At 36.3% G+C, this 22,091-nt stretch overlaps 1 protein-coding gene across 1 annotated transcript in view; it reads left to right on the top strand.

The window, feature by feature from the left end:
- ODF2L (outer dense fiber of sperm tails 2-like) overlaps positions 1-22,091 on the top strand; it is a 93,015-nt gene that overhangs the window by 48,940 nt on the left and 21,984 nt on the right. Inside the window, exons 8-14 of the mRNA XM_006898381.1 lie at positions 2,280-2,389; positions 3,352-3,487; positions 13,750-13,860; positions 14,880-14,984; positions 17,590-17,817; positions 19,898-19,983; positions 20,067-20,229. Coding sequence (XP_006898443.1) covers positions 2,280-2,389; positions 3,352-3,487; positions 13,750-13,860; positions 14,880-14,984; positions 17,590-17,817; positions 19,898-19,983; positions 20,067-20,229 — 939 coding nt within the window. The remainder of the gene's footprint in view (positions 1-2,279; positions 2,390-3,351; positions 3,488-13,749; positions 13,861-14,879; positions 14,985-17,589; positions 17,818-19,897; positions 19,984-20,066; positions 20,230-22,091) is intronic.

Below are 22,091 nucleotides of genomic sequence, written 5' to 3'. Positions count from 1 at the left end.
CCAGTTGGTCCAGTGGTGAGAATCTTTGTCTTCTTGACATTGAGCCTGAATCCATATTGGAGGCTGCAGTCCTTGACCCTCTGCAACAGGTTCTGCATATAGATTGAAAAAATATGGAGATAGGACACATCATTGACACACACTCTTTGCAATTTTTGCACCATGCAGTGTTTCCTTGCTCTGTTCTGATGAGTACCTCCTGGTCCAAGTATCTGAGAGACTGGGCTCTGTGAAGAGAAATGTGGCACCAGGATTGCAGGAAGATTCATCAATAGTCTGCATTATGCAGATGACAAAACCCTGCTTGCTGAAACTGAGGAGGACCTGAAGCGCTTGCTGCAGAAGGTCAAGGTTTGCAGCCTTCAATATGCATTGAGGCTCAATATAAAGAAAACAAAGATTCTTACTACTGGGCTGTTTGGCAGCATCATGATAGATGGTGAAGAGATTGAAATCATTAACAGCTTTAGTTTCCTTGGCTCCACAATCAACATTTTTGGCAACAGCAGCCAGGAAATTAAAAGACATATTGTGATGGAAAAGTCTGCTGTTAAGAAAGCTTTCCAAAGTACTGAAGAGTAACAATGTCAGTCTTGGGAGGAAGGTGAGCCTGATACAGTCTTTGCAATCATTTGATATGTGTCAGAGAGCTGAATAATGACTAGGGATGATAGAGGGAGAATTTATGCCTTTTAGCTGTGGTATTGGATAAGAGTATTGAATATACCATGGACTACTAAGAAAATGAATCCTAGAAAAGATTAAACCAGGTTGTTCCTTGGAGACAAGGATCCTGAAGCTTCATCTGATATACTTTGGACATATTGTAAGGAGGGACCAGTCCTTAGAGAGGGATGTCATGCTTGGGAGGGTAAAGGGACAGTGCAGGAGAGGAAGACCCTTGATGAGATGCTTTGATTCAGTGACTGGGGTAATGGGGGTAGATGGGTCAGAGATTGAAATTGGCACAGGATAGAGCAGGATTTAGGGTTGTTGTACATAGGGTCGCTATGATCGCAGGTGACTCAACGGCACATAACAACAACAGCATCGTCATAAACAAGGGACACGAGGGGGAGAACTGGTAGCCTAATGGCAAGAAGCTGTATTGCAATCCTGAAGACATGCTGTTCAAGTCCACTGGCTGCTCTGTGGGAGAAAATGTGCAATCTCTTCTCATGCAATTAACTGCGTCTGAAAACCTGTTGGAGGGTCAGCTATGGGTTGGTTCCCACTCAGTGGTACACAACTAAAACAAGCAGAGGCACAGTGGCTGTAGCTCCTTCAACAGACCTACATAGGGCCAGTGCATTTAACGGTTATTTACTGAGTGCCTGCTGTGTGCCATGGATGGCTTAGTTGTTATGTGCCGACTCATGGTGACCCTATGCACAATACCTTAGAAATACTTGTTCCAGAAAAGGACAAAAAAAAACACCTCCCTGCCTCATGGTGCTTATATCTAAGCTGGCTAAGTCACCACTAACACATCCTTCTTTTTGTTGACAATAGTAGTATTAGAAAGCTAATGGGGAGACCTCTAAGAAACAGTCAGGTATCCTTATGGGGAATATGAACAAGGTTGTATTAGTACATGTTGTGATGATGTAGTTTCTGTGTGCACCATAGAGGCCTTCTTCCTCTGATGCTAATGTGGCTGTTAGCATCTTTCATGAGCAGAACGAAAAATGACAAGTCCAGTAAACAGAAAGGGAACTAAATAAATTAACTGTGAACCATTATTTGAAAATAGTTCCATCAACATCCTTTAAAAATTTTAAGTAGCTGAGATGAAGTCTCATTATCTTTGCTTCTAAAGAGCACTCTGATTGCGCTTCTTCCAAAGTAGTTTCTTCGTGCTTGTCTTACTTATGACAGTGATGGTTTTTAAAAATGGTAATGTGAAATAAGGGATTGAATCAGACATTGTAATTTAGTTATTTACCAATTATAATTAACGTTCTAAAACAAAGTGTGTGTGAATGGTTGAATAAAAAAAATAATATTATTTGTCAATTCTGACTCAAATAAAAAAAGATAATGCTTAAAAAAATTTAAGTTGCAAATGACAAAATGTGCATAACATTGGTTATATAGAGTTTTTATAAATGCTTTAAAACTTTCCTTCATTCAGGGTAGTACACTGGGCCATTCTTGTGATAAATCCTCCATATTGTATAGGCTGAGTGTTTCCTTATTTATAATATATTTGTATTTAGGTCTCTGGAAAAAGAAAAATGTTCTTAAATTACAAGATGAGTACTTTATGTCTTTTTTAGGAAGCCAAGTTGTCTGAAACAATTTCAGTTTCCAATGCCTGGAAAAGTCATTACGAGAATACTATAATAGAAAAAACTGAGTTGGAAGTTCAGATCGAAACACTGAAGAAGTAAGGAAGAAAACAAAAAACCCACATTAGAATATTGCTATGTTTAGTATTTTCAGTTTTCCCCAACTTTAAATGATTTGTGTTTTAATTCTATTAGATTCTTTGTGGTTAACGGTACTGTCTGTATGATTTGTTTTTGTGCCATTTTTAATTCTATAAACTTTTCTTATACTACCTTACCATGAAAGTAACGTGATCACCCTTTAAAAGTACACTAATGTTCACGTTTTGAAATTTTGGAACTCATAGTGTATGTAGTACCTTAGCGCTAAATTTGTCTTTTTTTTTCTTTTATTTACCCAACCTGCAATGCACCCCTTGTTCCAGATTGTTCTCATACATGTAACGCTTAATCATATATTCCTTTCAGACAGTTCTTCCCCTCATCTGTTCTAATGCAGTGTTCATTATCTATCCACTCTCTCCCCACCCCCTCTGCAACCCGCCTATATCTGTCCTATTCACAATACATTAATTAACCTCGAATATTTACTTTCTCATTCTTTTATTTTTTAATATTATTTTCATTTTAATCATTGAAACTTTTTGTTCAATACCATCGTATCGACTTTACTCATAGCGTAAGCAATCAGAACTTTGCCCTAGCCTGTGTTGCCTTTCTTGATCATGTTAAACCTTTTAAAAACTTGTATATGTACATGAATGAAAGAAGCAAGCAGACACACATGCATATAAGTAATAACGCAATCACTGGATTCCGTCTGGAAGAGAATGCTGTATAATATATATATTTTTTAACATCATGATTGGGCAATTATTTTTAATCTCATACAACACATAGGTCCGTGGAGTACACCTGAACAAAATTCTTCCTGGTCCTGTACCATACTCAAAATCTGCTGTGCTAAGCCCATTGTTGCAGTCACTGTGTCAATCCAGCTCTTTGAGGGTCTTCCTCTCTTTTGCTGACTCTTATAAAATGTATCATTATTTTTATGAAGGCAAATCACTCAACTCTTGGAGGATCTGAAGAAAATAGAAGACCATGGAAAAAAATCATGTGAAGAAATTATTAGCAAACTTCACGCCACTGAATATGAAAATGAAACTCTTCAGCTTGAGAATACAAAATTAAAGGTACAGTGTATATAAAATTAAAGGTACTGTTCATATACATGCATATGCATATAAACATACATACATAAACTCATGTGAACTTTATGAGTGACAACTTAGTCTATTTAGTAGCTTGAACTAATGAAATATGTTTAGAATGGTGCTTTCTTTTATATTATTTTATCTTTTATGCTACTCAGAGTATTAGTGTATATTTATATGTAATTTCTGAAACTATCTTTGCATATTTATAAATTTCATATACACAATATGTATGTTTTCAAATGTTACACAGATGCATGTTAAAAGTTGTTTAGGAAGTTAAGTTACTTTTTTGTCCCAGCTGAAATGATTTTTATTGTCCAATTTTATAGTTAATTAAATCATCCAATATTAACTTTAGTGTACAAAATTATTTCTAGGTGTCATGGTTACAATAGGATACAACTTCAATCCTGGTCTATTTGAAACCAGAAAGTATGTTCTTGGCTGCTTTATAACCAGAAAGAATTTTCCAATGTAGTCAAACCAAAGCAGTGATTAGTTTGCATGTGTAACAGAGAAGGCATGGGAAAGAAGCTATTACTTTCTAAGAGAAAAAGATAGTTGAGTTTTTAGACAACCAGAAATACATGTAACTGGAGAAGACTAAAAATGATAGCATAATTTTGGGTTCTATAATACTACTTTTAGAGAACATAAATAGAAGACAGAAAGTAATGTTTTTAAACCATGAAATAAAATTTGTATAAACAGAATAAATAACTATATTAGTCACACAGAGTACATATTAGGGAAACTTGTACAATCACTATCTAATATTGTTTTCCTGTGTTTATAACAGTTTTATTTTTATCGCAACATTTATATTTAACTTTAAAGCATACATTTATTCTGGGTACTGAGAAGTCTTTAATGCAGAAAATTTGTGTGGTACTTGAGAGAAAAGCAATCTTTAATGTTAAGAGTAGTGCTAAGATGTTCTCATTTCTTTTAAGAGTTAAATTGTATTTTTCATTAGAAATGTATCATTTATTTTTCTTGAAAAAACCATTACAGTTACTTCCTATTTAAAATTTAGTATATAAAATGACTGGTATCTTTTTTTATGAGTTTTTGAGGGGAAAAATATTGAAATTTATCAGATAATAGTAAAAAACTCATCTTAACAGAATGATAGTCTTATGAGCTTTAAGCTTTTCGACCATTATTTAAAATAGGGATGCACTTAAATTTTATTGCCTTTTTCTAAACAATTCTTTATATGTGGAAAAAGCTGTATACCAGAGAGAGAATTTTATTCATAGAGCTGTTGGCATATTCTTCTAGTGGGCCATTTTCAGATATTGATCTCTCTTTGGGGCTTGGTGGTTCAGTGGTTAAAAGACTCAGCTGAAACTGAAGTGTTACAATGCCACTTTGCAGAAGAAATTCATGATAGTCTCTTTCTGTAAAGATTTGCAGCCTTGGAAACCCTGTGAGGCTGTTGTAGGGTGACTAGGAGCTGGAAACTAAGGCAGTAGTTTAGATTTTAGATCTGTATTTGTAGTAGATGTAAAGTGTATAGTAATTAAGTAGAATATATACTAAGATTAAGGTACACCTGATTCAGGCTATGGCCTTTCTGATCACTTGCTGTCCATCTGAAAGCTGGAGAGAATCTAAGGATGACAGAAGAAGAATTGATGCCTTTGAGCTGTGGTATTGGTAAAAAGCATTGGATATCCCAAGGACTGCCAAAAGAACAAATAGATAGTCTTGGAGAAGATGCAGCCAGAGTGTTCCTTGGAGGTAAAGATGATAAAGCTTTGCTGGCACATATATACATACATATACATATATATGTGTATGTATACATATATATTGTTGTTATGTGCCGTAGAGTCGCTTGCGACTCATAGCGACCCTATGTACAACAGCCCTAAACACTGCTCTATCCTGTACCAATCGCACTGCCTCTGACACACCCATCCTGATTACCCCAGTCACTGAATCAATCCACCTTGTAGAGGGCCTTCCCCTCCTGCGCTGTCCCTCCACCCTCCCAAGCATGATGTCCCTCTCCAAGGACCTGTCCCTCCTTACAACATGTCGAAAGTATGTCAGATGAAACCCCAAAATCCTTGCCTCCAAGGAGTAGCCTGGTTTAACCCTCTCCAGGATGAATCTGTTTTCTTGGCAGTCCATGGTACATTCAATACTCTTCTCCAGCACCACAGCTCAAAGGCATCAATTCTCCTTCTATCCTTCCTAGTCATTGTCCAACTCTCTGTTGCATAACAAGTGATTGCAAAGACCATGGCCCGTATCAGACACACCTTAGTCTCCAGAGACACACCGTTGCTCTTGAGTACTTTAGACAGGTCCCTAATAGCAGACTTTCCCATCGCAATACGTTTTTTGATTTCCTGGCTGCTGGTGCCAAGAGTGTTGACCGTGGGGCCGAGCCAACTGAAGCTGTGAACAATCTCAGTCTCTTCGCCATCCATCCTGATGCTGCCAACTGGTCCAGTGGTGAGAATCTTTGTCTTCTTGATATTGAGCCTCAGTCCATACTGAAGGCTGCAGTCCTTGACCCTCTGAAGCAAGTGCATGAGTTCCTCCTCAGTTTCAGCAAGCAGGGTTGTGTCATTTGCATAACACAGATTGTTAGTAGATCTTCTACGAATCCTGACACCATACTTCTCCTCATAGAGCCCAGCCTCTTGGATAATTTGTTCTGCATACAGGTTGAAAAAGGTATGGAGATAGGACACATCCCTGGCGTACACCCTTCCCAATTTTGAACCATGCGGTGTTTCTCTGCTCTGTTCTGACGACTGCCGATTAAATGTTCTGGAATTCCCATTCTTCTGTGAGTCAGCCACAGTTTGTTATGATCCACACAGTCAAACGCCTTTGCATAATCAAAGAAGCACAGATATACATTCTTCTGGTATTCCCCTGCTTTCAGCTAAGATCCATCTAATACATATATATACATACATACACTTAGCATATAGCTAGGAGAGGCTGTTCCTTAGAGAGGGACAGCATGTTTGGAAAGGTGGAGGGATGGCAAAAGAGAAAATCCACCTCAACCAGGCATATTGACAATAATAATTTTTTTCTTCCCTTTTGAGTATTTGCTTATTGCTATGAATTGACCTCTGAGTACTGCTTTTGGAAAATCCTGAGGTTTTGGTAAATCGTGTTTTTCATTTGTTTCAAGAAACAAATTTTTTTCTTTTGTCTGTTACTCACTCATGTACAAGCAGGGAATTGTTCAGCTTCCAGGTGTATGGTATTTTCTCCTTTGTCCCTTTGTTATTGATTTCTAATTTTGTGGCACGGTTGTCTGAGAAAATGGTTTGTCTTCTATGTTTTTTGATTTATTTAGACTTATATATGAAAAACTCTGGAGAATGTTCCATGTGTGCAGTAGAAGAACATATACTCATCTTTTTTGGGGGTACATTAGTTTCTACATATCTATAATGTCCAGTTGGCTGATTGTGTGATTTAACTCTTAAGCATCTTTGTTGAATTTCTTTCTGGTAGTCCTATTTTTCCTTGAGAGTGGTGTATTGAAGTCTTTACTACTATAGTGGTGTTGTCTATTTGGTTTTTTAGATCTGTTAGGATTTGCTTTATGTGTTTTGCTGGTTTATCATTACATGTTAATGATGTGCAAAGATGTTAATTATGGCTATATCCTCTTGTTCTTTTAACCCTTTAAGTATTATATAGTGCCTTTCCTTGTCCTTTGTGATAGATTTTACACTGAAATCTATCTTATGGGAGATTAATATTGCTACTCTTGCTTTTTTTGGGGATACCATTTGCTTGGTAAATTTTTTTCCGTTCTTTTCTTTTTTAGTCTGTCTTTAGTTTTACTTTTTTAAGTGTGTCTCTTATAGACAGCATGTTGATGGGTTTTGCTATTTGATCTAATCTTCTACTCTTTTTTTTCCTTTTCTTTTTCCTTCACTGGTGAATTTAAACCTTTCATATTCAGTGTAATTATTGAGAGGCAAGGTTTTATTGCTATCATTTTGTTGTCTTCTTTTTGGTATTGTTGCTGGTTACTTTCGTTCATCCTATTTTCTGTGGCATCTCTGTAAGAAGGACTTCCCTCAGTATTTCCTGCAATACTGGTCTTGGTTTTACAAACTCCTTTAGGTTCTGCTTTTCTGAGAATATCTTGATCTTCCCATAATATTTGATGGAAAAATTTGCTGGGTACAATATTCTTGGTTAAAAGTTGTACTCTTTGATTGTGTGACCACTTCCGAGCCAGCCTAGTCCTACCTTCAGCCTTCCTGCAGTCTCAGAACCTCCTTCTTAGTTGTTCTTAATTAAAGAACTTGAAATTGGCAGTCCTGTTTCCTATAGTCTGTTATCAATAGTGGAGCATTCCTAAATGATCACAGACAACACATAACAGGAAGCAACAAGATCTTATTTTTCCCACCTTTAACTTCTTTAGCAATATAATGAATTAATTTTTAACAGTTATATTCAAAATTATGTTTTTCTTTTCAGATAATTTCATATATCCATTATTGTTTTTCAAAACAATATGAAATGTTTATAAAATTGTATTTTTCAGTGATCATGGCTCCTCCTTCTGATTGTCTGTTATTTGGAATTCCCTTCTAAAGGAAGACTACATACTCACTAAATTTAGAAACTTTATGGAAACTAAAGAAAGAACAAAATAACCCTTAATCCCACATCCAGATAAACACATAACATTTCTGGGTTTTTGTCTTTGTTGGTATTAAATGGAATGTTTCTTTATTTGTTAACTTTAACATGGCGCAATATATGATATATTGTACAATATATAATAAGAGTTACTGATTAACATGTATTCTTTAGACTTTATTTCTCATTGATTTGCTGATCTGTTCCTGCTTTGTTGGTCATTCATACTATTTCCAATGTGATCCATTAAGAGTTTATTCTAGGCGAGCTCTGGTGGCCTAGAGTCAAGAAGCTGCACTGTAATCTCAGAGGTACATGGTTTGAATCCACCAGATGCTCTGCTGGAGAAAGAGGAACAATCTCTTCCTGTATCAGTCAGATCTAATTTGACGGTACACACAAAAAATAATGAAATAAAATAATTTTTTTAAAAAAAAACAGAAAACAAGAGAGTTTATTCTAAGACCTTCAGTGTTCTGTTTGTAGATTACATTTTACAGCAATGACTAAGTCATTGTTCTTTGACTGCATTTACAAGTAATTTGTTTTTTGACCAGGTTTTAAATTTTTCTTGAGTCTTCCAAATACTCTGCATTCTATCTTTCTGCTTATTATACTCTTATTTTGTCCCTCAAACTCTTTGTTACGTTTCTATTATATTTCTATTCACTGAAAACCTGTTTTCCTCAGATTCCTTCTTTTTGAGGTCCACCCCCTGTCCCTGTTTCAGTGTGAATGGTTTCATCTCTAAGCCTGCTTTCCAGGAGCTGTGCTGAAATTTCTGGTTCTGTTTATTTGAAGAGTCAGACCAAAGCATTCAACTGCCTTAAGGATTATTTCTCAGGAACAAAGCCACCTTACTTTGGGTAAAGCTAGCTTCTTTACCTTACAAGGTCAGATCACCTTCCTCTTCAGCTGCATCTATTCCTACTTCAGAATCAGACGTTGGTTTTTCAAAAACATTAGAAGTATTTTGTTCCCTGATGATCCAAAATCTGTTCTCTTTGTCTTGTAGACTTAAAATATTTATTACTTTAGGCTTGGAAAGGAAGAAAGATAAACACATATGATTATAGTTCTCAAGCAGAATTATCTTTAATTTTATTTAAACCTGAAATTTTTTTTTTCTGGCTGAATTTACTATTATCATTTTCCCTAATATGCACTCTGATTTATTTACATTTAGACTTTCATTATTTTTTTTAAAGACTTTCATTTTAAGTGCTTGTTTGTATAACTTACCTCCCCTAACTTTCCCCATCCTTTATACTGAGGGCCAGAGATCATGTTTTTATTGTGTTTTACATTTAGTTCCTGGGATGACTGGAGAATAACAGTAATGATAGCTACTTATTTAATGCTTTAATAATTTTACTCATTTCTAGTGTAGTATTGAGACAAGAGTTAATACAGAAAATCAAGAAGATAAAGAACACTTTCTGACTTTCCCTCTTGGGTCCCCCTGCACCAGCTCTGTCCTCGTGGTTTACGACTTGACCATTTCCCTCTGTGTTGTCTTTCTCACATATTCTTCTTGTCCTGGTGACTTTTCAGTGCCTCCCTATTATAGTGCCTGTCTGACTGTATTGTTGTATTCAATCGAGTCTGGTACAACTCATAATGCTTATGAACAGCAGGTCTAAATATTGTCCTGTCCTGTGCCATCCTTATCTTCTCAGACATACTTCAGCCCATTGCTGTAGTCACATTGTCAATCCATCTTGCTGGGGGTCATTTACTGTTTTACTGACCCTCCACATTTCCAATCATAATGGCCTTCAAAGAATAGCCCCTCCTAATAACATACTCAAAATTTATGAGACTAGACTTCACCATTCTTAACTCTAAGAAATACTCTGGCTGCACTTCCCCCAAGATATATCTGCTTGTTCTTTTGGCAGTCCAGGGGATATTCAGTACTCTTTTCCAATACCACAACTCAAAGACATCAATTCTTTTGTTATCCATTGCCCAGTTCTTACCTGGGCAGTTGATTAAAGACAATGACCTGAATCAGGTTCACCTGGGTCTTTAAGTTTGAAGAGGTCCCTTTATTTTCCCAATGGTGTATGTCTCCTAATTTCTTGACTGCTGGTACCAAGAGTGTTGATTGTAGATACAAGTAAGATAAAATTGTTGACAACTTCAGTCTTTTCTCCATCTGCGATGATATTGCTCATTGGACCAGTGGTGAGAATTTTTGTCTAGATGTTGAGATAAAATCTATATTGAAGGTTTTGGTCCTTGATCTCCTGCAGCAAGTGCTTCAAGTTCTTCTTGCTTTCATCAAGCAAGGTTGTGTGGTCTGCATTATGTAGGTTATTGATGAATCTCTCTCCAATTCTGATGTCACAATCGTAATAAAGTCTAGCTTTTCAAATTATTTGCTCAGCCTGTAATTGAATAGATTGGAGAAAGGATACAGTCCTAACACAATTGTCTTGATTTTGAACCATTGTTTTCTTGCTCTGTGAGGACAACAGCTATGTTCTATGTGTAGATTTTTCATGAGCACAACTAAATGTTGTGGAATTTCTGTTTTTCTCCTTGTTAGCCATAGCTTGGTGTGACCCACACAGTCAAATGCCTTTGCATGGTCAGTATAGTACCAATAGACGTTCTTCCAGTATTCTCTGCTTTCTTTCTGACATCAGCAATGATATCCCTCATGCCACTGCCACTTCTAAATCCAACCTAAACTTATGTCTGTTCTCTTTCAATATACTATTCTGGCTGGTTTTGGGTGATCTTAAGCAATGTTTTGTTTGTGTGTGGTATTAATGTTATTGTTTGGTAAGTTCCACATTCTGTTGGATCTCCTTTCTTGGGAATGGGAACACATACAGATCTCTTCCAGTCAACTGGCCAGGTAGTTACCTTCCAAATTTCCTTGCACTTACTGGTGAGCATGTCCATGGCTGCATCAGTTAGTTAACACTTGTTAGTTTGTATCCCATCTATTCCTGGGGCTATTTTTTGCCCACGTCTTCAATTTGGTTTTTAGTTCTTTCAGCTTGAGAAATGCTGAGCAAGTTTTCCTCTTTTTATTATTCAACTCTTTGCACATTCTTTTATGATACTTTTTCTTTCCGAGCTGCATTTTGAAATCTGTTCATCTCTTTTACTTTGGCATCTTATCCCTTTGTTTTGGCTTCTTGATGTTCTCATGCAATTGTCAAAATATCTTCTGATACTTACTTTCATCTTTCTTTCTTCTCTGTCTTTGTAATGACCTTCTGCTCTCTCATGGGTTATATCTTTGTTGTCATCTCACAATTCATCTGCTCTTTGATAATTAGTGTTCAATACCTCAAACCTGTTCTTGAACTTTTCATTCCTAGCATACTATATCATATGTTTATCTGATTCAGAGTGACCAATGCCAATTAGTTTCAGCTTACTGATGCCTAAAATGTTTATGTACTTCTTTTCACTTTTTACAACTTCTAGTATTCCTACATTCATATTTAATGCTTTTCATATTCCAGAAGAACGATGTTGCATTTGTACTAAAAGGTCCTGTTCTGAAGTACAGTGATATGAATTATAGGATATTATATATTTGTGTACAAAGAACTCCTGTTAATACAACCATTATTCAAATATATGCACCAAAGGGAGTCAGAAATTATGGGCTTGGTGACAGAAAAGAGGCTGGAGATGAAATGACTGAATGTTGCACATTCAATTATTTATTCATTGTGAATACCTTTTGAAGAAACTCAGATGGCAGCTATACACATAATGTATGTATACATGCACTCACAGGAATCAGATTGACTAGACCTGTGGGGAGAATCATTGAAGATCAGTATCAGCAGTTAAAACCTGCCAGGTGCTAACTGTTGAACTGACCATTAATTAGTCAAATGCAAGTTCAAACTGGTGTTAAAGAAATTTAAAACAAATCCACAAGAACCAAAATACAACCTTGAGTCTAACCCACCTCTGAACTTAAACATTATCTCAAGAATGCATTTGAGGCATTGAACACTAATTATCAAAGATCAGATGGATTGTGGAATGACAACAAAGATCTCATCCATGATTAATCCAGATTAAGACAGACTAAGAAGCAGGATGGGCCATACACTTCAGAAATAACAGGCCTTTGAAAACCCTATGAGCAGTAGAGGAACCCAGGAAGCTGTAGCATTAGAAGTCAAGCATGGATGGCAAATCATTCAAAATTGAGAAGAAACATTTGTTCTTGGTATGATTTTTAAGTTCAGGTTGGTTTAGACTCAAGGTTGTATTTTGGTTCTTGTGTTTTTTTATAAGTTTTCTTCCACATTGGTTTGAACTTGTCAGTAGTTAACGATCTGTTCCACAGTCAGCGCTTGGCAGGGTTTGACTGCTAATACTGAGCAGCTCCAATGGTTCTCCCCACAGATCTAGTTAATCTGATTTCTGTGAGTGTATACATACACTATGTGTATAGCTACCATCTGAGTTTCTTAAAAAAGGTATTTGCAATGAAGAAATCGTTGAATGTGCAAAATGGAGTCATTCTAACTCTAGCCTCTTTTCTTTCATGAATCCCATAATTTCTGACTCCCTTACCTTCTACTTTGTTTCCAACTTTTGCATTCCAGTCACTAGTTATTATTAATGCGTCTTGACTCTATAGCTGGTCAACGTCAGACTACAAAGTTGGTAGAATTCCTGAATTTCCTGCTTCTTAGTCTGTCTTAATCTGCGAGCTCTGCTGAAACCTCTCCATCACTGGTGACTGTTTTGGCGTTTGAGACACTGGTGATATAGCTTCCAGCCTCAGAGCAACCCACAGGTTACCCCAGTACCAAAAAACTGACAGACTAGTGCTGTACTGATAAGAGCAAACAGTAAACAATAACAAAAACCATATATGTACCTAGTATAAAGTAAGTTGTTGGATGCCATTGAATTGGAACTGGCTCATAGATGATCCTCCATTGGGTTTTCAGAGTCAGATTAATCTCACAGGAGGATATTTCCAATCCTATGGAACAGCTGGTAGTTTTAAACCACATGCCTTTGGGATTACAGCACGTCTTATCATTGAGCCACCGGAGCTCACTCTGGTAGCATTCTCACAGGGCCCTGAAATCCTTTGTCCTGCTCACCTGCTCAATGCCAAACAACCTTAGAAGCCAGTCTACAACCTTCTTCTTAGCTTTCAATCTGATATTGTTCTTTATTGGAGATAGTGCTCAACCCAGTCCCACAATGACTGCAGTGAGCATGTATTTTGGATGTTATTAGAAGGCTTCTATGGGGCCCCTGACACTCTTCTCATGTTTCTGAACTCACCTTAACTCTCTGATACTTCTGCTGCTATCTGGAGGTCTGAGTTTGATCTGGGTTTGTTTTTACTTGTTGTCCATTGAGTTAGTTGTTGGAGGATAAATGAAAGTGACCACTTCTTTATCACTTACCCTGAGGTTCTGTGAAAGCCTTGATACTTTAGTTTGAGTTCTTAAACTTTAGAATGTAAATGTGTGTAATAAAAAAGAATTCTTAATTATGGACAAATGAGTTATTTTATAATCCTATATCTGGAATAGAAAAGTATTCCAGTGATTTATAAAATCTATTTGTTTATTCCTTGCTAGGCCATGCTTGCTGCTTTGAAAGAAAATTCTACTGCTGTTGAAAATGAACTTTTAGAATTGCAAGAAGTAGAAAGCCAACAGAAAAAGCTTACTGAAGTATACAAAACTCAGGTGACTTATATTTATTTTAAATAATTGGTTTAATTTAATAGATCCTTTAAACACCTCATTTATTTACAGTTGAAATAAGCAGAATTGAGAGAGGGGAGGCTATTATTTTTGTGAAAGAATACAGTTTGTCCTAAATATTTCTTAAGTTCCTCAATGCTTTTATAAATAGATAATTCTGCCAATTTCTGAATCAAATTCTGCTTTTGTAAATACTGGATAGCTCTAAAAGTAATTTAAAATTAATTACATAAGAATGCTAACTTTAATATCTATCCTGTGAGTCTTCATTACATTTGTTTGTTATCTTGAATATTTAATTTAATGATACCTGTTTGTAATAATTACCCTTTCCTAATAAAACAAACAACAACAACTTATTGCTGTTGAGATGGAACTGACTCATAGTTGACACTCTAGCAGGTTTTGGGGGCTGTAAACCGAACAAGCAGAGATTGCCCATCTTTCTCCTGTGGGGCAGTTGGTGGATTCATACTGCATGTCTGTGGGTCGGCAGTTTAGCTTCTTACTGCTAAGCCCGCAGAGCTCCCCAGGGGAGGGGGAGGTAGGGACTAATAAGAATAAATGGGAATTTAGACCAGAGGTTGTTTCTTTCGAGAGGCATTAACCTATATATTCTTATAATAGGGTGATGAGTGATTACCTTATTTAACGACGGAATAACATTAGATAAACCTAATGTTTATCTGATTCGCTCACGGGAGCTCTAGTGACCTAGTGACAAGCAGCTGCACTGCAGTTCGAAAGGCAAGCGGTTCGAGGCTACTAGCCACTCTGTGGGAGAAAGATGGGCAGTCTGCTCCTATAAGGTGAACTGCCTCTGAAAACCCACTGGAGGGTCAGCTGTAGGTCGGTTCTGACTCGACACTACACAACAACAATGAGAATATTGATAAGTAAATGATGATTTGTTTAAAATTGGTAACATAAACCTTCATATTTTAATTTCATGTTGTGGTCATAATGAAATAACTCATGTTGTTATAATTAATTAATTTCAGGTACAGAAGTTGCAAGAAGCAGCTGCAGTAGTAAAAAGCAAATGCGAAAAATTATTACATGAAAATAGACAAATAATGAAAAGCAAAAATAAAAAATTAGAGAAAGTAAGTGTGATGTTTTTGTAATAATCATAGTATATTTTAATTACATATATATAATCTTTAATTTTGTTTATTTTAAAATTATCTTATGTAGGAATTGTCAATTCTCAACCTCTTTGTTTTCTGAAGATATAATACTTTGTAATGAGCTTACAGTGTTGCCAGAATTGAATGAATCTTTTTTCCCACTTTCTCTTTGATGTTCAGGAAACAGACATGAAGCATATTAATTTGCTAATATAAGAGCAGACATAAATAGCTTTAAAATTATTATCTATTCCTAAGCTCTGTCAAACATGAGTATGCAAACTTGAGGCTTAAGTATTTGTTTATTTTTATACTCAACATACAGGATTATGGTATTTTTAACATGTCTCACCCTTCATCTTAGGTTATTTACTGTTAATAAATTTTTTGCCTCTAAAACCCCAAGTAATCTCTGCTTAATACTTTTTTGGAAGATATAGCTGCATGTTTTATTCTGTTTTTTTGTTTGTTGGTGTTTTTTGTTGTTTTTTTTAAACATTTCTTTTATTCATTTTAGTAGAACAGAATAAAGATAAGACTGGTGTTGGCAATTTAGGATGTTTTTGTGAATACTTTTAAGTTCTGAAATGGAATCTCATTCGTTTTGGGCCTTTTCATGTTATTTGTTAAGAAAGCAGGATAAGTTAGAGAACACTGACTCTTGGCTAGAAAGGTCATGAGATGATGGCTGGTGAGTTTCAAATATAACAAGGTCATTGTTTCTGGGTTACCTTCTTATCTTGGTACAGAAGACAGAGGAAGCAGCAATATGAGAAAAGGTTAGAGAAAGCAGACATTCTACCAGGTAGACAGAGATGACGTTTGCCCACCAAATGGACAATATCCTATGACAATATACTTTCTCTCTTCAGCAGTTCAGAGAAATAAACCATGTCTTTGCGTCTTCTCTCCTTCTATCATGTTGTTGTTGTTATGTGCTCCTGAATAGGAACCATCTAATAGTAAGCACTATTGTGGGTTTTTAGAAGCTGTAAATCACACAGGAGAAAATTTCTCATCTTTCTCCCACAGAGCAGCTGGTGCATTTGAGCTAATTGCTCCTGGGTTGGTAGTAAAACTCCTTACCACTGACCACATTGCAGCTAAAAGCTATTCAAAAAGCGGAAGTGGGAATGACCATTGCTGTTCAGATATTATGAAGTCACAATGTTTTCCTATTGACGTTAAGCTAGGAATTTTTAAAAATGAAATTATTCTTTTGTTTTGTTTTGTTTTCCAGTGTTTAAATCTCCTAACTTTCTCATGAGCTCTTTAATGTTTGGAGAACACAAAACTGTCCTTCGTTCTAGTTTTATTCTTCATGATCAAGAATTACAGATGTTGCATAGAAACTTTGGGTGTTAGGGAGCTCTGGTGGCCTAGTGGCAAGAAGCTGCACTGCAATCCCAAAGGCGTGCAGTTCGAATCCTCCAGGTGCTCTGCTGGAGAAAGAAGGGCAATCTCAGATCCGATTCGACAGCACACAACAAATTCTAAATAGATTTTTTTTTAAATTATAAATAGGGTTTTTTTTAAATAAAAGGAAGAAGAAAGAAACTTCGGGTGTTCACGGACTTAGGGAAACTTTACCGTTTTTTCTTCCTTTTGTAGATACTAAGTGCCATCTGTGCATGTGGTTATTTTTTTCCTTAATCAGCAGTACATGCATTTCTTCATGTTGCTTCTTGTTACATCTCCATAAAAGTGTTGCATTGAGAAACTGCAGCAATCAGAAAATAAACTGGATAAAAGAAATTTTTTCCATAGAAATGTTAATCATCAAATTATAATCTAGTAAGGACTGATAATAATTTCTGTCTCAAAATCTTCTACAGTAAACCCCTTGAATTAGTTATGTACCTAAATTATAAGAATAGATAATTAAAATAATTGATAATTATTGTAGTACGAATGGCTAGATAGTAACAATAGCAACAAAAACAAACAAATCCCAGAACAAAGCAATTAGTAACTTTATTAGTAATAGCTATCACTTAAAACGAACAAATACACACACACACACACACACACACACACACAAAGCAAACAAAAGAAAAAACATCAAACTCACTACCCTTGACTGAGAGTGACCCTCCACTGGGTTTCTGAGGCTGTAAATCTTTACAGATCTTTACTGCATCATCTTTCTCCCAGAGTGGCTGGTGGAATCGAATCACTGGCCTTTCAGTTAGCAACTCAATGCATCACTACATTATATCCCCAGGACTTCACCATCTGAACTCTTTAATAAGTATTATTAATTTCTAGAAGAGTTTGGATACATATGACAGTAGTAAAAGAAGTTTCCATTTTCTAATTGGGGTTTCTCCCTGCAACCTAATATTACTATATTCATTTGTGCAACAAACTTTCTGAATAAGCAATTACCACTCACTTCACCCACTACTCTTACTAAACAGTCTAAATAAGTATTCATTTATACTTGGTTAATCTTTTCATTTAAAACCATTATGCCTAGAGTAGTTCGACAAACTACAGAGATTTCTAATATTTAAGATGGTGAAAATATTGATACTGAATGTGTGACCTTGTACTTGTTTCCCCTCATGCCACAACTCAGATGAGAGGCCAGACGGAGTCTGATCTGAAGGAGTTAGAGCGCATCCGCAGTTCACTGACGGCAGCTGAGCAGAGGCTTCATGAGTGTCAGGAGAGTGTGCAGCGCAGCCGGGGGAAGTGCACAGACCAGGAGCAGACCGTTAGGGAGCTGCAGGGCCAGGTGGCGAGCAATCGATCAGGCCTCATTTCGCGACACATATGGAAGCAGTGCTATGGCATGGTTTCACCAGTTGATGACATTCATGTCAAGGCTGATTTTTATTGTTTTTTAACATCCATCTAATAAAATATCAAGTTTCATGCTAATACCATACACCTATTTTCTAAGCTATTCGTTTAGTATCTAATGGTGCAAAAACTGTTAAGGAAGATTGCTAATTTAGCTTTTCATACAAATGTATGTTCAAGCATTTGAGGAAGTAGTGATAATAGGAGATAATCTGTAAATATTTATATATGATAGGCATGTATATATGATATATACATTTGTATTTGTACATATGCAATATATATATGTACTTGGTCTCAAGAGAAGAGAAATTGTCTGCAACAATTTTAAATTGTTAAACGTTGTCATCATATTTATTAGAATTATTTAGTCTTTTTTTCCAATATATATTTTTATATTTCCGAAAGAATAGACTTAGCGGGTCCTATTGATTATCATAGAGACATCACCTAGCCCAGTACTTACTAAAAATTTGTTTTTGTTAATAATTTTTCCAAAGAAGCCTCTCCAACTGTAGTTGTTGCCGTTATCTGCCAATAAGTTGGAAAGGACTCATAGCTGACCCTCCAGTGGATTTTCAGAGGCTGTAAATCTCATAAAAGGAGGTTACCCATCTTTCTTCACTGGAGGAGCTGGTGAATTCTAACTATATCCCTTGGGCAGTGCAACTAGGCCACCAGAACTCCCATCTGTAGTCACAAGTCCTCTTCTTTAATTTAAAGTTATTTTCTTTAACTAGGTTCCTGGTTTTCTTTAAACAGATTCCTTACCTATCCTCCAAGTCTTATTTGCTTTTTAGTTTGAAATGAATCTTGGTTTTTTTTTAAAAAAAATGCAAATAAAACCTTGCTGAATTTAAATTTATAAAGTGATATTTTTCTTGAAAAGTATTACAGAATAACCAAGTAAATGTAAATCAACAGCCAAACTATGGTAATTCTTTTATAAGCAAAAATTTTTAAACCATGTGTAAGTTCAATTTTTAAAAGTACAGGAACCAGTAAGGCTAAGTTTATCTTTAGCCAATTTTTTATAACTTGTTTATCACAAAAAAGTCATTTTTTATTCTAATCACAATTTCACAAATATCTAATTATCAATCAATATCTTTATATTAAACAGAAACATATACAAGAAACTAGAAATGTCTAGTATAAGATTAATAATGTTGAATGGTATCACATTATAACTTAATAAGTTCCTTTTTCTCAATTAAAAAATTGATCAAAATGTTTCCATTGTCTTAATCCAGATGTAATTTTTATTAGGTGGTTGATATTGTTAGGTGTTGTCTAGTCTCCTGTGACTCATAATGACCCTATGTACAACAGTCCTATACCCTGCTCTATCCTGTGCCAATCTCATTGTCTCTGACATCACCCCATTACCTCAGTCACTGAATCAATCAATCTCATAAGTGGTCTTCCTCTCCTGCGCTGTCCCTCCACCCTCGCAAGCATGACATCCCTTTCCAAGGACTGGTCCCTCCTTGCAACATGTCCAGAGTATGTCAGATGAAGCTTCAGAATCTTTATCTCCAAGGTTCATTTTCTTAGCCGTCCATGGTATATTCAATACTCCAACACCACAGCTCAAAGGCATCAATTCTCCTTCTATCATCCGTAGTCATTGTCCAGCTCTCTGATGCAAGTGATTGCAAAGATCAGGGCCTGTATCAGGCGCACCTTAGTCTCCAGACTGACATCGTTGCTCTTCAGTACTTTAGAGAGGTCTCTAACTGCAGGCTTTCCCATTGCAAAATGTCTTTTAATTTCCTGGCTCCTGGTGCCAAGAGTGTGGATTGTGGAGCCAAGCAAACTAAAGCTGTGAACAATCTTAATCTTTTCACCATCAATTATGATGCTACCAATATAAGGAGACAGTATAATTTTTTAAGATTAATCAAGAATGTAAATATTTGTGCTTTAGTGCAGTGCCTGATGCCTTTCTCTGTAGAAGGAATAGTAATATTTATACATTCCTTCTTATGGTTACTTTTACAGTACAATCTTTAGTTTCTTTGGAAATTGATTGTAAGGAAAATAATTAAGAACTTACTTGGATTTTTTTTTCCTTTTAGATTGATGGCAATCACAGTCTTCTGACAAAGCTTTCTCTGGAAGAGGAGAATTATCTTATTCAATTGAAGTGTGAAAACCTTAAAAAGTAAGAATTAAATTGACTTTAAATTGATGTTTAGATTTTCCTGCACACACAGTAATTTAAAATGTATGCTTTCTGTAAAAAAGAAAATTAGAACAGATGGATGCAGAAAATAAAGAACTTGAAAAGAAGCTGGAACACCAAGAAGAATGTCTTAAGCACAGTAATCTCAAATTTAAAGAGAAATCTGAAGAATATATATCATTGGCCAGACAGCTGGAAGCAGCTTTAGAAGAAGGAAGACAAAAGGTACAGATGGCCTTTATTTAGAAACTTTTTAATTAGTTTACCAAAGAGTTGTCTTTTTAAACAGACATTATCTCATTTTACCAATTGCTACCAATGTCTGTTTAAAAAGACAACTCTTTGTGATTGGGCAGTTGTCTATGATTGCTGTGAGTCAAAATCCAGTTAAAGGGCAGAGATGGGTGAAACTCTGATGGAATCCCTCTCTTATTTTTAAATAAATTCTTAGTCCATGTGCAAGTTATTAAAAATTTGGAATTTGATTAGGATCTGGTTATCTGTAGAGCCTAAACCTCTTCTTTCAGCAAATACTGTTGCATAAATGAATACATGTAAGAATCAAATTCTAGTTAAATTCATGTGGTTAACTATTAATGCATACCTTGCTGTTTCAAGTGGTCCATTAGTTCTGAGTAAGACTTGGGTTTAGCTCTTAGACTTGACCTTGACATCTAGTAAGGAGTTAACAAGTATGCAAAACATGCGGGTGCTATAAATGGAGCCTGGTGGCTTAATGGCAAGGAATTGCATTGCTAACCCAAAGGCAAGTGATTTGAATTCAATAACCACTCTGTGGGAGAAATATGGACCGTTTTCCTCACATGTGACTTAGGTCTCTGATCATCCACTACAGGGTGAGCTACGAGTTGGTTCTAACTTGATGGTACATTACAACAACGTAATAGAGAAGAGAACAGGGACTAGTTATTTCAATCTGAGAATAAGGAGAAATGGTTCTGGAATAACTCAGTGAAATGATAAATTTATGAGATGATTTGAAAATCTAATGCTGAAATGTCATGGATAAGCTTTGGAGTACAACAGGAATTGGACATGAATTCTTTTTTTTTTTTTTGCCAGAAAAATCACATTCCCGTTCAACTCAGCATTTTCAAAACTTAGTTAGCCACAGGACACCTTGGCCAATTTAAAGCTGTCAATAATTCTTCTTCTTCCTTTTCCTGCTCCTCCTCCTCTTCTTCCTTAACGGGATCCAGTCTTGTTACATTGATCCGGATACCCAGAGGGAAAGACGTGGATTAAAGAAGACACAGAGAGGCTACCAGCTGATGGCAGATAGCAGAGCTGATTCTTGAACTCCTGTCTTAATATTCTTTTTTTGCAGTGACCAAAAAAGCAACTCAAGGCCGAGAATACATTTGTTCTGTTTTATGAGCCACCTGCTAGCAAGGCTTCTAATTAGCAAGCAAGGCCATCAGAACAGAGTCTTTGGGGAGGGACGTACCATTCTGCACATCCCTGCTTGGCCTTGGGGTTCAAGGAACAGTTAAACTTGTTTTTGCTCCTCTTCAAACATTTGCACATTTGAACCTGACATAAAATGGCTACTTGCATAAAATGGCTACAATATGGCTTACTACACTTCCTCCTCTTCCTCTCCCTTCTCTTCCTCCTCCTACTTTTCCTCTGCCTTCTTCTTCCTCCTCCCCCTCCTCTACTCCTCCCCCTCCCTCTCTCTGCTCCCCTCCTCCCCTTTTCTTTCCTTCCCTCTTCCCCTTCTTCCCCGTTCTCCCCTCCTCCCACCTCCTCCCCTCCTTCCTCCTCACCCCCTCCTTTCTCCTCATCCTCCTTCTTTCTTCTTTCTTCTTCTTCGTCGTCGTCGTCTTCTTCTTCTTCTTCTCCTCCTCCTCCTCCTCCTTTTCCTTCTTCCTTCTTCCTTTTTATTAAAAAAATAGTGGTTTATTTACAAAATTTGGATACATAATTTTTTTTTTAACTTTACTCTTTTTCTTTAATTTCCATTCATTCATTGTTACACTTTTCTCCCTGCCCACTCCTCCCCTCTTAGTTCGCTCTTCTCTTTGAAAAGTGAAAGAAAAATTCCTTCATTGTTATGCAATCCC

This window comes from Elephantulus edwardii, unplaced genomic scaffold (genome assembly GCF_000299155.1).
Source record: "Elephantulus edwardii isolate Elephantulus edwardi_28Jun2011 unplaced genomic scaffold, EleEdw1.0 scaffold00227, whole genome shotgun sequence".
Taxonomy (NCBI): domain Eukaryota; kingdom Metazoa; phylum Chordata; class Mammalia; order Macroscelidea; family Macroscelididae; genus Elephantulus; species Elephantulus edwardii.
This window is presented reverse-complemented; position numbering and strand designations above follow the sequence as displayed.